Genomic DNA, 15599 nt, shown 5'->3' on the forward strand with positions numbered 1-15599 from the left:
TTCTGAAGAAGTGGCAGCAAACATCAAGCCCTCCGGTAATTTAATTTTTTATATCTGAGATTGCCTAAGTTGCTTTCTTTTATCTTACTCAGTTTTCTCATTTACAAGATGAGTGTAGCACTGCAGAGAGGACTATGAAAAATGCCATCTAAATTGACAGCAAAATAATAATTTGATTCCTGCTGCAAGCACAGAAGTTAAAATATCTACCCATCAAGTTCTTTTTTCCCTTCTGTTAGATAAAACCAATTTTCCTTTTTTTAGTCTTAAAATAACGTTTTACTATATAGTTCAGTATGAAAAGGAACAGTCTGAATTATATATCTCAATTATTTTATTGTAAAATGAATTGCATACAGTGACTTCTGAAACTTTTAAACTTATATTTTTATCCAGTACTCTGAAAAATATTTCAGTTATTTAAAAAGTCTCTAAATTGAGAAAACTCCATTTAAACTACCACATGTGGAAACATTTGAAGTAGTTGTGTTGGAGAGCTTGTCTATTATATATGAGCAAAAATCTCAGAATAAAAGTGACATATGCATAGTCTTAATATGATAAAGATATTTAGATAAAAGCCAGCATTCTTGGAACAAATTATATTGGCACAGGAGTTCATAATGAGAAAATATGTACATTGTATCAGAGAAATCAATGTAAAAATAGAGTTAAAATACTCAGAAAAAAACTGTTTGATTTCAGTTCCTTTTACAAATAAAACCATTAAGTCCACACCAGAAAAGTTTTTTAGTAAATATGATTCAGTCACATCATTGCTGACAGAATCAGCAATCATACCATAATTGTGGCTCCATTTGAGATTCTTAGGTTTCAAGCATCTCTATTAGAGATTATTCTTGATTCTTTCTATATTATTTATTTCTCTGTTTCTTTTACATATAGTTTATTTCCTTGTCATTCACTAGCCTGCAGGTAGCAAATCTGGTTCTCTCCATTTTTTTCTGGTCATAAAAATTTCTTTTTCACAAAAGACAGGCAAGCCTACTCTGATTTCTCTGACACCTAGATTTTGACATTTTCTGTCAAACAGAAGTGTCAGGAGTAGGAGCTGCCCTAGTTCTGCTTTTCATCTGTTAGAATTTTCTGCCTCTGTCTCAAGGGCAAATCTATGTTAATTGTACACATCAGCCAGATACCCCAAAATAGCTGTATCTAAACTGGCTGGTGATAAGTTCTTTCCATACATGGTGGAATTCAAACATAAACTAAGTGCTTTTCAATGAATAATCTAGCATTCAGTATTAAGACTGACACTGATTACAGGTAAACATATAATAATTCCAAACACATCAATAATTAGGTCTCCATTGGTAATAATTAGCTGGTTTTACATTCATTTTTAAATTATAACCATGGAAAGTTATTGTTCTATGAGACATACTAAGAACATGTGGTCCAAATCCCTGATCTTTCAGATGAGGAAATTGAGGTCAAGAGTAGTTCAGTAGCTTGATCAAAGTAATAGAGCTGGAATATAGACTGAAATATGGAAAACTAGAAGTCAGGTCTCCTGATTCCTACCACAGTGTTGCTTCATTGGTAATGTGTGTTCCATTCTTGCTAAAAAAATAAGCATTCTAAGTGTACCACTCCAACTGGTTTGTTGAAATTAGACTGAAAGGGCCAGGGGTAAGTGTGGAAGCAGGGAGACAAGATAAAATCTGGTCAATTCAAGTGAGAGATGAGAGTGGCTTAACCATGAGTGCTGAAGTGGAAGTAGGGAGAAGGGGTTGGACTCTGGATGTGTTTTGAAGGTAACTGGACAGAATGTGCTGACAGGTTGCATATAAGAAGCCATGACTCATAGCCCATACCACAGTGTCCCACACATAGGTGGTGAGTAACTATTCAATTCATGCCTTCAACAGAAAATTGTATGTCACATCCTGTGCTAGGAGCTGAGTATAGAGTGGTGACCTAAACAAATGGTTTCTTCCTTCATAGAAACTACTGCAGTAGGTCAAAACCATGCCTTCAGAAAGTGAGCCAAGTAATTTCAAAGCACTCCATAGTATTCAGGAGTGTATTGGGTGGAGAATGGTGTAACACAATGAATCAGCTCAAGCGAGTAAAGAATTAGTCAAAAGGCAGGCTGGATCCATAATTTTCTCATCAGTATTGACACAGGGTTTTCTAATTGAACTGAGTTCTGTTAATAGGCTGGTATTAAAATAATGATTGCAGTCCCATCTCTGTCTATTTGGGCTGGGCCTTTTAATATTATTGTACCTGGATTTCTGTCTTACTTGCAAAATTGAAATGTTAACATGAGCCTTCCTCTCATGCAGATATTATTATAAGTGGTTGCCCAGAAACTCCTGTAAATCTTTTCTAACCCACGGAGCAATATACCTTGCTAATTAAAATAAAATTGACAAAGCATGAAAATTAGAGATTGATAAGATGTTATTGGTTTGAATTATCTCCATTGCTATAAAAGTGTTTTTCTCACTGATATCTTTCTGTTTTGGAGAATCCTTTTTTTTTTTTTTCACATAGCAGTGTATTTGCATCACCTATCATGGGGAGGTTTTCACAAATGGATGTTTTAGTTCCAGAAGCACTTTTTCTCTCTCTTTAATTGTTACTGTGACTACAGAATACTTACTTGGAAGGCAGTAATGCATGTACTAGTTAGGAGTATAGGTTTTGGGGTTGACAAACCTGCTTTGAATTTTGGCTCCACCCCTACCTATGAGATCCTGAGCAACTTATTTATGTGTTCTGTGTCTCAGTTTTCTCTTTCTTAAAATGGGGTTAATGATAAACACTTTATAGATATAAGGATTAAAATTGATGATTTATATCACTTATAAGCACTTACAAGTGCTTACTATTGTGCCTGACACATAATAAGCTCTCAGTAAAAAATTATTTTGAGCTCAGAATGGCAGTTCTTATTTTCCAAGGGTAGTGGCTAATGTTAGCCTTCCTAAGTATTCTCCAAGTAATCACTCCCCTTCTTCCTGCTTTACCACTGTACAGGAGGAGGAGGACTCATCTTATGAGATCCTGCATAAGAGTCAATTACCTCCTTCCTTCATAATATGATACATGTGACATTCTTTTTGATGGAACAGTGACTCTGCCCGACCTAACCAGTTTGACTGACCTTCTCTAGATTCTTCCCAATTACTGTATTTTTGTTCTTAATCGACTGCTAATTTACTAGTATATGTTTATAAAGCATGCTTATTTTTGAGTAAGTGTGGAGCCATTTTCAGTTATACATGTACCCCTGACCCTAAAATCAAAGTTTAAAAAAAATCAAGTCAACTTGACTGACAGAATCCAGAGCTACCTCATCCCACTCTAATGAAAGACCTACTTTGTGTGCAGTGCCACATTCTCCATCCTGCTTGACTTCAGGTTTTCTTTCATGCACCAGAATGAGCAAGGCCACCACCAACAGAAGACATTAAGTTCTATGCTGTTATTTCTTATAATTGGAAAATTTTTGACTTAATACTTAGTTATATTGGCATCTTACCCCACTTCCATATATTTACATTTTTCTTCCTACATACAATAATTAGAAAGTTAAGAGAAAACATTTTTTGTAAAATATTTAGAATCTCAAAAAATTTTACTTGTTTATTTAAATAAATTAAATATTTGGAAGCAGCTATCATGTATCCCAAGTGTTTCAAATTGCTAAGCACCTTCTTTACGTATACTAAATAAGCTATTGATTTGACTAGTCACTTAAGAAGTCTTCGAAGTTTGCAGAAAATTACAGTAAGAGGAAATTGCTGTTATTGCAATAACAGAGTATTTTGATTGCAAATTTTTCTATAAGTGTGTCAATTTGCAACTTGAGAACAATTTAATAGTAGCTGAGCTTTCAAAATGTAACACAGAAACTCATTTTTTTCACAATTAAAATAAGTTCTTCTGATAATTTGAGGATAAGAATGACCCAAATTACCCTCCCCCAATACTTCTCCATCCAAAGGAGTAGGGAATGGAGTTTGAACAGAACATCTGTGGACAGAATGAAAGACAAATGGTCTTTTCAGGCAAATGTCTGAAAAAAAGGATCTTTTATAGCCAAACAGAATACTGTTGCATGCATCGCCATGGTTAAGAAGATCAAAAATACTTTCATAATGGCCTTTTATTTTAGCACATTCTATTTTTATGGAAAGAATTATGATTTCAACACATTCATTCATAATTCATATAATTATTAGCATAAATATATTTTGACACAGATTTAATGTACTTTTGCCAGGCATATTGTGAATTTAAATTTAAACTGTTAAATGCACCAGGACAATTTCAGTGCAAGTGGTGCTAAAGCAGATTAGATAAAAGGAATTTTTCTTATCTACCAAAAAGAATGTCCTATAAAGAACAGAATTTTTAATAATGTATTATACATGGATTCATAGACTTCTTCAAGTTGAAACAATCAGCTGATTAAGATTATAACCTGTATTCTTTAGTGATGGTTTGTTCAGCATCCATTCACATAACCAGTATTTATTGAGTGCCTGCTGTGCTAAGTCTTAATCTAGGCACAGGACAAAGCAATACATTAAACAGGCAGAATTGCCCTTTTTAATGGAGTTTATATTTGGAGGAAGTCCAAGTGATAAACAAGAAATGTTAAGTACTTTAGATAATGCTAAATGCTCAGAGGGGAAACAAAGCTGGGAAAAAGAACAAAGTATTGAGGGCAATTGGGATAACAGTTTTGGATAGGGAAGCTTGGGAAGAATTTACTAAAAAGAAAGCCTTTGTGTAATTACCTGAAGGAGGTAAGGGAGTGAGCCACGACAACATCTGGGCAAAAAACATTTCAGACAGAAGAAACAGCAAGGGTGGAGTTCTCAAGATGGGACTGTGCTTGGCATGATCTAGGAACAACAACTGTAGCTGGAGCAAAATTAGCAAGGGGGAGAGCAGTAGGTAAAGGTAGCAGAGGACCAGATCATAGGGCCTTCAAGTCATTGAGAGGATATAGGCATTTATTCAGAGTGATACGAGAAACCATTGAAGAGTTTTGCATATAGGAATGACATGATTTAAATCATATTCTAACCAGATCACTCTGGCTCTGTGTTAAAAATTGGTGGGGTCTGGGCACAGTGGCTCACACCTGTAATACCAGCACTATGGGAGGTTGAGGCAAACAGATCACTTGAGCCCAGAACTTCAAGACCAATTGTGGCAACAGGCAAAAACCCATCTCCACTAAAAATACAAAAATTAGCTGGGCATGGTGGTATGTACCTGTAGTCCCAGCTACTCAGAAGGCTGACGTGGGAGGATCACATGAGCCCAGGAGGCGGAGGTTGCAGTGAGCCAAGATCGTGCCACTGCACTCCAGCCTGGGTGACACAAGACCTCGTCTCAAGATATATATGTGTGTGTGTGTGTGTGTGTGTGTGTGTGTGTGTGTGTGTGTATTACCTATATTAGAGAAGGTAAGAGCAGAAGCAGGGAGAACTGTGAGGGTATTTCAGTAATCCAGGTGAGAAATTGTGGTGGCTTAGACCAGGGTGGTAATAGTAGAGCTAGTGAGAAAAAGTCATATTATAAATACATTGGAAGATAAAGCTGACAAAACCTGCTGATGGATTCGCTATGGGGTATAAGAGAAAGAAAAGAGTTAAAGTTGACTCCAAGATTTTGTACCTGAGCCACTAGGGAGGGAAAAAATGTAATTACTATTCAATAAGGTATGGATGAATAAGAAAGGAGCAGATTTGGCCGATGGGTAATAGGCATCATGAGCTCAATTTTGTACATATTAAATCTGCTCAGTTAGACAGGCTTTAGCTCAGTCAAGAAGCCCTGGCTAGTGATATGAATTCTTAAGTTGCTAAAGATCAGAATTTATAGAACATTCTTAGAAAGTTCAAATAATTTTCATCCAGTTGCTTACTATAATAAACAGAAAGTGCTAGTGAGGCATTAGAAAGATTTTAATAAATGATGGCTTAGAAAATAATGAAGTTAGGGTTTTTTAGAGAATTGGTCTTCAAAAATGCTAACAAGAGAAATCCATTTCTGGTAATGAATAAGCATTACAAGCTTGTGCTTTAAATCCACATACACTTTTGCACTCACCCTACCCTAAACACATAGCAATAAAATGAAATAAAACATATGGTCATGGTCAAATCTAAGCTTCAGGTACCAGAAAAAATAAAAATGCTCAGTGATAATTGGGAACTAAAGCCACATATCTTAGGCACTGAGTCCACAAAAAGGTAGAGATGCCTGAGAGTCTTCTCTAATGAGAATCAGAGAACGAGTGGATCTCAGCTATGTCAGGTATCTAAAAATTGACTCACCAGGTGTAACCAACTGGAAAAGGCAAGCAGAGCCTCTCCCACTTGGATTTCAAGGATGGGACTGCAACCCATTGCCACCACTAAAAGGCCTGGTTAGTGTCCCAAGGAATGGAGGCAGAGACAACCAAATGCTTAGACAAAAGGGATGAGTGCAAAAATAAACATCCCTCCAAGAAGAATCTTCCACTCAAAATAAAATTCCAAAACATCTAAAGAAAATTAATACTTTTTTAAAAATGGCAATGAACTAAATAATGAAGTGATTCTTTCCTTGCTAAATACAAGTTACAAGAAAGTCACAAAAGCCCTTAAAATAAATTTTGGGGAAAAAAACCAGGAAGTTTAAAACAATAGATATTCAAAAGAGCCACTACCAATTAGATATCCTGGAAATGTAAAATATATGAAATAAACTCTCTACAGATAAGATAAACTTTAGATTAGATACAATCAGAGAAAGAATTAAGCAATTGGAAAACAGTAAAATTAATCCCCCTAAAAGGCATTGCAGAAATATGAAAGGATACAAAATATGAAAGACACATGGAAGGTAACATATGTCTAGAGTTAAAAAAAGGGCTAGTAAAGAAGACCATTTGAAGAGATTTTCAGAATTAAATAACACTTTCAATAAAAATTGACTCACAAAAAATTCCAAATCTGATTGAATTAGATAAATGATAACTGAGACACATAATAGTGGAACTGCAGAATATTAGGGATAAAGAGAAAAATGTTTTAAAAGCTACAGAGAGAATAAAGACAGATTACAACAAGCAAATGACTGTGTGGCTGCAGATGGCTTAAGAGAAAAAATAGATGCCCAAAGAAAATAAAGTAGTATATTCAAGTTGCTAAGGGAAATTATTTTTAACTCAGAATTCTATACCCAGCCAAGCTATTATTCAAGAGGAAGGATTTTCAAACACTAAAACTGGAAGAGTTTGCCACTCACAGACTGCTATGAAAGAACTTCTAAAGAATATACTTACTTGAGCATAAACTTGGAAGAGGGGTGATCCGAAGCTATTATGAAATGTACAGAAATTAGATATGTTATGAATACCTCATGAGAAATACACTTATCCTGAATGCAAGGATTCTAGGCCTCTTTCATTTTTAGTTGTTGTAGTACCTTACATAATCAGTTGTGTTATGAATTACAGTCATGTGTCTGTTTTTAATGTCTTGCTCTTATTAAATTTGGATCATCTTAAAAACTGGAAAAAAATATACCAATTAAATTTCTGTCACAGATAATAATTCCATGAGTTCTAGAAAAGACAATACAGTATGACAAATTTGCACCTTAGAGGTGCTTAATAACACTGTAGCTGATGGCATAGGGAAAACATTTTCAGGAGATTATTTATGTTCATTATTTATGAATAATGAACAGTTTCTAATATAAGTTTGTAAGGGATCTTTTTGAATGTGAGGCTGTTTTGGAGGTCCTCAAGACCACCCACATGTTCAGTGATTTGCTAGAAGAACTCCTGGGACTCAACATACAGTTGAACTCACAGCTAAGATTTACTACAGTGAAACAGCAGGAACATACAGACAGATCAGTAAGGAAAAAAGACACCTATGGAATCTGGAGAAATCTGTCTGTAGGTTTCCTGTGCTCTCTCCCTCCCAAGATAGGTCACACAGAGCATACTCTCCTCCCAGTAGCTAAAATGCAATCACATGTGTGCAGTGTTTCTGTCCAGGGAAGTCCATTAGAGACTCAGTACCCAAGGATATTGAATTGGGCATTTAGACATCCTCTGCCTAGCAACTACCAAAATTCCAGACTCCCAGAAGGCAAATGGGTATTTACTGCCCCATGTGGGCAAATAAATCTTATCATTTAGGGAAGCTTCTTATCAGTATAGGGAACTGTTTACCAGCCAAGTTCCTAGATGCCAACCGAAGGCAAATACTGCAAGTAGGCCTTTCTAAGATGGCAACCTCAGGCCTGCTGCATTAACTCTTTTCTGCACAAAGACCTAACTGTATAGTTTTAATAGATTTTCCAATTCCTTCCAAAAGCATATAATGCAATTAACTTTTTCATTTTAAAAAATGCCAAGTCACTTGGAAAAATAATAAAATCTCTCTTAAGAGAACTTTATTTTAATATTTATAATATTTACAAAAGACATCTAAGGCTTTGCTTCTTTGAATGATGGATAAATCTGTATTTAATGTCTAGGAGTTCTCAGGTTTCCAGTAGACTGATTATACTCTGCAATCATGATCTTTATGTAAGTATATTTATAGGAAAAGAACAGATAATCTTATTAAAAAGAAAACCTGAAGAGTATAAAATATGTTTGGTGTAGATTTTTAGAGTAAATGTTCAGGTTCTAAGGAATAGCATGCAAAAAGCATAGGAGGTACATTATATATCCCGATTATTTCAAGCTGTCTGTTATCTATGTAGCTTTCTAAAAACAAACCACCTCCATCTTTGTCATTTTTCAAAATAATGAGCTGTAAAACTATAATAATTACTTGCAGAAATACAAAAGAAAAAAAACCCAATTCGTAATTTTACCATGAAACAATTTAGGTAAAGTAACTATCTGTAAATTAACTATACTTAAGGACACTAGCCTGAGTTATTATTTGAGTTATTATTTTGAAGCAAAGTGCATTGAAGAAAATCAACACAGCATAATGGGTTTTGTCTTTTATGCTTTCTCTCAAAATTTAATGGTGAATTTCTGTAACCATGGGTGCTGCAAAGTTTTGTATATATGTGTGTATGTATACATGTATATATACACATACACATATACCACAAACATACATATTTATATTGCTTTAACACTTGGGTGATTATTTCTGGAAAACTTTGTATGTTAGTAAATTATCTGACCCTTATCTTTAGGACTGATACTCATCCATAATAGTATGTTCATTAGACTTGTATAAATCATATACAGAATGAAAATTATATAAGTAGAGTGTTATTTAATTAGCAATAATATTAAATAATAAAGTATCACAAAACACGAATTTATTGTAAAAAAAAAAAGCAAATTATAAATTTAAATATCCAGTTGCCTCTTATAGGTATATCTCTGTAAAGAAAAAGAAGAATCTATAACCTGAATTTCATTTTGAAGGAATATCTGTGAATTAAAAGCACACATGCTATCTTTGTTCCCTCTTAGCTAGCTAATCATAAGAATGTAATTAATCTTGTTATACCAGTGAACAGTCTGGCTTAGTAGACTAACTGGAGCCAGTGAGTTAGTCAAATAATGACTATAAATAATAACTCAAATAATGACTATAATTAATTAATTGAAAGTTAGACTGATCAGTGTAGTTGTGGGTTTTTCTCTAGACATATCAAGCTGTCCAGGTACTTAGCATGGAGTGAATAGACAGATAGATTTAACTGGGATGAATGTTTAGCTTGGCAAGTATGATGCAGAGAGCATGGTCAAGGGAATGATTATAATGGTATCCCATGGAAACTAAGAGGAAAGTAAGAAATACAGGCACAAGACGGTAGTAAGGTCAATGAACTGGATGCCTTAAAGTTTTTTTTTTAAGTGATGACATGAGGTTATTAGACTGTGTAAGCCATGTATATTAGATACAGTGGCTGGTGTGTGCTTAAAATATTAAACATATGATCATGGGGGTGAGTAGCAGAGGAGTTGGGAGGTAAAGGTCATTGGAACTGAGGAACCAGGGTTCTGACATCAGCTACATAAAGATTAGTCACCAATAATAGTGACAGAAGTAGGCATGAGAAGAAAACATTGTTCCAAGTGCTGAAATATTTAGGGACTAAGGAAGTAGGAGATCAGTAGGTGATGGTGGCTTATGTAATAAAACGAACTTCATGTGAACAAGTCGTATTTGCATGCTTACTTCATTAGATTTTGGGAGAATCAAATGAGATATTGTCTGACAAAGTACAATATACCCCTAAAAATGGTACAAAGCAGTGTGTATGTAAAAGCCTTTAGTTTTACCAAATACTTTGTGCCCTGATTTCTCTGCCTACAAAATACAGGTAAAGATAATATCCTTTCCTGCTTCACAGAAGATTAGAAAGTTACGTGACATGATGTATATGAATTTGTTTTGAGGCTTTAGGGGGGAAAGTACGTCCTCTAACAGGGTTTAGAGTCATCATTTAGCTCTTGAGAGTTTTGTGTAGCATGCTGGTCCTCCAAATCACACTCTGAGTATCAGATAGTAACATTCTTTTTATCTTTGATTTCAGACATTTCAGCAGTCCTCACTGCAGCACAAATCAAAGAAGAAAAACAAAGGTAAGAAAAGGAATGAAACATTTTACCTGCTTATTTTGCTCTTTGATAATCACCAGCACATTTTATCCATGCCCTCTTTCCTGAGCCCAGTGTGGATTAGAAGAGCACAACCCCCCAGTGCAAAAGCTGCCAGTTTCTTCAGTTCCATTATAATACAAGGTACCTTTTACAAAAAAAAATAACTCAGTAAGTTTTGAGACTGGGGTTACATATTTCTGATTAAGATATGTGTCACTTATGTGAGGGAAAAATATTAAAGATTTTTCTAATTTTCCAGTCTATTACAATATAAAAATAATTTTTAAGATTGTGAATTACTCATACTTCTTTTTGGTATCTGTAGACTAATCCTTTACTTTCATACATTTTACAAAATTGAAAGAGCATTTCCACCCTTTAGGTCCTATAGCAGGCAAGAGCAAAAGGCGAATTTCTTGCAAAGATCTTGGTCGCGGTGATTGTGAAGGCTGGCTTTGGAAAAAGAAAGATGCGAAGAGTTATTTTTCACAGAAATGGAAGAAATATTGGTTTGTCCTAAAGGATGCATCCCTGTATTGGTATATTAATGAGGAGGTAAGGTAAAGCACATTCTGTTGTCTCATCCATTCTCTATCTTTAATCAAAAGAAACTACCACTTTGAGACTTGTGTTTTAAAATCATATAATCACCTTAAGACCAATTCAGTAGACTTAGGCTAGTTATTTTTAAATCCACTCTCTTAAAATGATTGCATGATGGGGTTCTAGAAAGATAGATGTCTCAATTATTTTGATGTAGCAACATATCTGAAACACAGATAAAGTGTAGTAAAATTCTGTGTATCTAAATAAAAATGTTAAGCTAATCTAAGCAGTAGCTTAACTAAAAGGATTATATGTAGATATTTAACAATTTTTAATGTCTTCCTTTTGTTCAAAGTTTTACACTTTTTTCTGTTTTTTTTAAGGGGAAGAGGGGAAGCCCTTTACTAATTTAAGTAAATTAATATCCTGAATTTATTTCCATTTTTCTTTAAAACTGATCTAGTAGACTAGTTTTGAAAATCTGCAAGTATTCATTTCACTTGGCCCAATGGGGGTATACAGATATAGAGATATAATACACTTATTTATTCTTATGATTTTCTGGGGGGTTTTAGTATAACAGATTTATATATCCAGAGTAGTCATGTCAAAACTTATCACATATCTTGACAGATATGCCAAAGCATTTGTTGATATTCCCTTTACTCTGCATCTGCCTTTAATTCTTTGCTATAGCCACCTACTAGTTTACTTTATTAGTTTTTTAAAACAATGCTTTCTGCTGTTATTTTATAAAAAACATACCTGGTTAAATGTAGTATGCTGGGTGAATAGTTCAATACTATTATGTTAAGACATTCGTCAATTTGTAGTTGAGTATTGTTGAAATATAACTTAACATTATTATGCCTATGATTATAACATATAATATCTAGATAATTTTATGTTCCCTAGACAAGTGTATAATGTAATGTTGCTATGTTTAAGAGTAGACTTAGAAATCACACCACCTGAGTTGCTGTGCTTTAGTTTCTTCATCTGCAAAATGGGAGCAGTAATAATGCTTATCACTGGGCTATCGTATGGATGAAGTGAATCGATACCTGACACATACTAAGTGTTCAATAAACATATGGTAGGCCAGGCCCAGTGGCTCATACCTATAATACCAGCACTTTGGAAGGTTGAGGCAGAAGGATCATTTGAGCTCAGGATCTTGAGGCCAGCCTGGGTAACATAGTGAGACCCTGTCTCTACAGAAAATTTAAAAATTAGCCAAGGGTTGTGGTGCACACCTGTAGTCCCAGCCACTTGAGGGGATGAGACAGGAGGATTGCTTGAGCCAGGGAGGTTGAGGCTGCAGTGAGCTGTGATTGCATCACTGCACTCTAGCCTGGACAACAGAGCAAGACCCTGTCTCAAAAAAATATGTGTGTTATTAGTAACATTTTTCAAAGGAACCTCTCATTTTATTTCTAAAATCTTGAGTTAATATTTTTCTATTTATTGTAATTGTCTTTGTCACCTATATAAAAATATTTGGTTGTTTTTTGTACTGTTGACATTTTTGTGGCAAATCACACAATTACCTAAAATATACTCTGCTTTGCTAAGTATGTCTTATTTTAGATACAGAAAACAAACCATAATTTTACCTACATTTTCATTTAACAGATATATATTAAATACTTTTTATATGCCAATCAAGTATTAGCAACATATAGTATCTTATGTTTCTCTTTATTGTGAGGTCACTTCCAGATTTGTCTGCCATATACTAGATTATATCCTATCTTTCAGAGTTTAAATGATGAAAAACTATGGCCCCTTTTTGGTGAACTAAGTTTCAATCAGAAACTTACTGTTACTGTTAGCCTTGTGAGAGATGAATGAGGAATTCTACAGTATACATTGCAAGAAGTACCTTTAATGTGATCATATTTTTAGGAGAAATATAAAAATCCCTCATTACATCATTATGGGGAGATAGTAACTACCTCAAAATATTTTAAATTGTTCAAAATTTTAAATGTTACATTATGGATGTCAAGGGTAATATAACATAGAAAGAAATTAAAGTTGGGAAAAGGATTTAAAAATATTGTCCTTACTCTAAGATCCGGAAGAAAAAATATTCAAATATTGAAAAAGTTTAATACTGCTCTTTTTCATAACACACATTCAGTCACTTTCAGTAGCATCAGATTTTTGTTTTGCTTAGAAGCCTAGCAATGAAAGTGAAATACACTCTAAAAGAATTGAGTCTCTCTTTTTTTCTCTGTGATAGTGGATGGGAGTGTAATCTCACTTGAACTTCATATGTAAGGAGCTATGGATATAGCACAGATCAAATAAAGGTTAGAGATGGTAAAACTCTGAGGAGCTTGATCATGAGCAGGAGAAGGGATACAATGATAAACTATTTAGCAAAAGATAATTTTAGCTTAGTTGGGATAACTTGTATCGAACATAATATTTTGGATAATTCTTCTATCTTGTTTTTCCATCCAGCATTAGAGAGAAGAGTGTTTTATAGATTTCATTTGATTTTTCAGGTGAAAAATTACCTTTATATATATAGCACATACTCCAAGCCAGGTATTTGAAAATCAAATTGACCTATTTCATTTGTATACTCTTGAATACACAAAATAATTGTCATAAGATGCTGACGAGCTTGCAGATAAAACAGGAACACTTATGCACTGTTGGTGGGAGTATAAATTAGTTCAGCCATTGTGGAAAGCAGTGTAGTGATTCCTCAAAGAGCTAAAAGCAGAACTACTATTCAATCCAGCAGTCCCATTACTGGGTATATACCCAGAGGAATATAAATCTTTCTACCATAAAGACACAAACACATGAATGTTCATTGCAGCACTGTTCATGATAGCAAAGGCATGAATTGACCTAAATGCATATCAGTAACAGATTGGATAAAGAAAATGTGGTACATATACACCATGGAATACTATGCAGACATAAAAGAATGAGATTATGTCTTCTGCAGGAATGTGGATGGAGCTGGAAGCTATTATCCTTTGCAAATAAATGCAGGAACAGAAAATCAAATACCTCATGTTCTCACTTATATGTGAGAGCTGAATGATGAGAACTCATGTACACAAAGAAGGGAGCAACAGACACTGGGGTCTGCTTGAGGGGGGTTGGTGGGAGGAGGGAAAGGAGCAGGAAAAACTAACTCTTGGGTACTAGGATTAGTACCTCGGTGATGAAATAATCTGTACAACACACCCCTTTGACACGCATTTACCTGTATAACAAGCCTTCATGTGTACCCTTAACCTAAAATGGAAGTTAAAAATAATTAAATAAAAGTTCATTGTTATATGATAAAAGAAAATCAGGTTTGATAAGAGATTTGTTGGAGGGAAATTGAATCAGTAAACGTTGCTATATTTTACATCTGAACATTAAGAAAAATAGAAAATTGTGAATTACAAAAGTGGACTACATTTATTTTATATATTATAGAAGTGTATATATATTCTGACCAGAAAACGCATTCCACTTTGAGAATTAAAGAATTTTCTATTCTCACTTTAATATGAAAAATACTTTTTAAAAGTTCTATACATGTTTTAGTAGTATTCTAAGTGTTGAAAATATATCTTCAGTTTATGGAATACAGCAGGTAAGCATGGACTTCTGATCTCTAAAATGTCAAATTTAAGGAATTAAAGGAACATATTTATTAGTACAGATATCTAAGCCATAGTTATAGAGTATCATTACTTTCATACCTTTGTATATAATAACCTAACCGAGAGTGTTCCCTCTTTAGGATGAAAAAGCAGAAGGATTCATCAGTCTGCCTGAATTTAAAATTGATAGAGCCAGTGAATGCCGCAAAAAATAGTAAGTTGATTTTATTTGGGAAGAGGAAAAGATAGTTTTTTTTTTTTATTTCCAGATTTTAAATTATAGGTTGTTCATTTAATGCTTTCACATTGAGGTAATAAGAAAGTAGTTTTGTGGACAGAAAATTGAACTTTGTACTGATTTCTGTCATGATGATAGAAGCATTATATATGTGAACTCGGGTTAGATGTTATGGTAATTTTGCACATCAAAATTATTTGGTTCAAACTTAGTTCCCAATCTGTAATAAATGTACTTTGTTTCCTTTTGCAGTGCATTCAAAGCCTGTCATCCTAAAATCAAAAGCTTTTATTTTGCTGCTGAACATCTTGATGATATGAACAGGTAAAGTATTTCAGAGTATGTAGAAGGTCAGTGAGGCCTAGAATTCTAAATTTTCTACAGTAATGCTTAGAGAATAATGTCCCTGAAGTTTCTAGATCAATCAATTTAAAATAAAATAGGACCAGCTATATTGCTCCATGCAGCCATATATAGTTTTAAAGAACATCATTTAAAAAGTCAAAATAAACTCGTTAAATATTTTTGTCAAGTTTACCAAAAAGATGATAGAGAC

General features: G+C 34.1%; 1 protein-coding gene across 5 annotated transcripts in view; it reads left to right on the top strand.

Moving 5' to 3' along the window:
* CNKSR2 (connector enhancer of kinase suppressor of Ras 2) overlaps positions 1-15599 on the top strand; it is a 296479-nt gene that overhangs the window by 218292 nt on the left and 62588 nt on the right. For all 5 annotated transcript variants that reach the window (XM_074391385.1, XM_074391386.1, XM_074391387.1 and 2 more), the window contains 4 exons: positions 10567-10615; positions 11016-11188; positions 14946-15019; positions 15296-15367. In XM_074391385.1, the coding sequence (XP_074247486.1) occupies positions 10567-10615; positions 11016-11188; positions 14946-15019; positions 15296-15367 (368 nt within the window). The remainder of the gene's footprint in view (positions 1-10566; positions 10616-11015; positions 11189-14945; positions 15020-15295; positions 15368-15599) is intronic.

The sequence above is a fragment of the Saimiri boliviensis genome, chromosome X, assembly GCF_048565385.1.
Source record: "Saimiri boliviensis isolate mSaiBol1 chromosome X, mSaiBol1.pri, whole genome shotgun sequence".
NCBI classification, from domain to species: Eukaryota; Metazoa; Chordata; class Mammalia; order Primates; family Cebidae; genus Saimiri; species Saimiri boliviensis.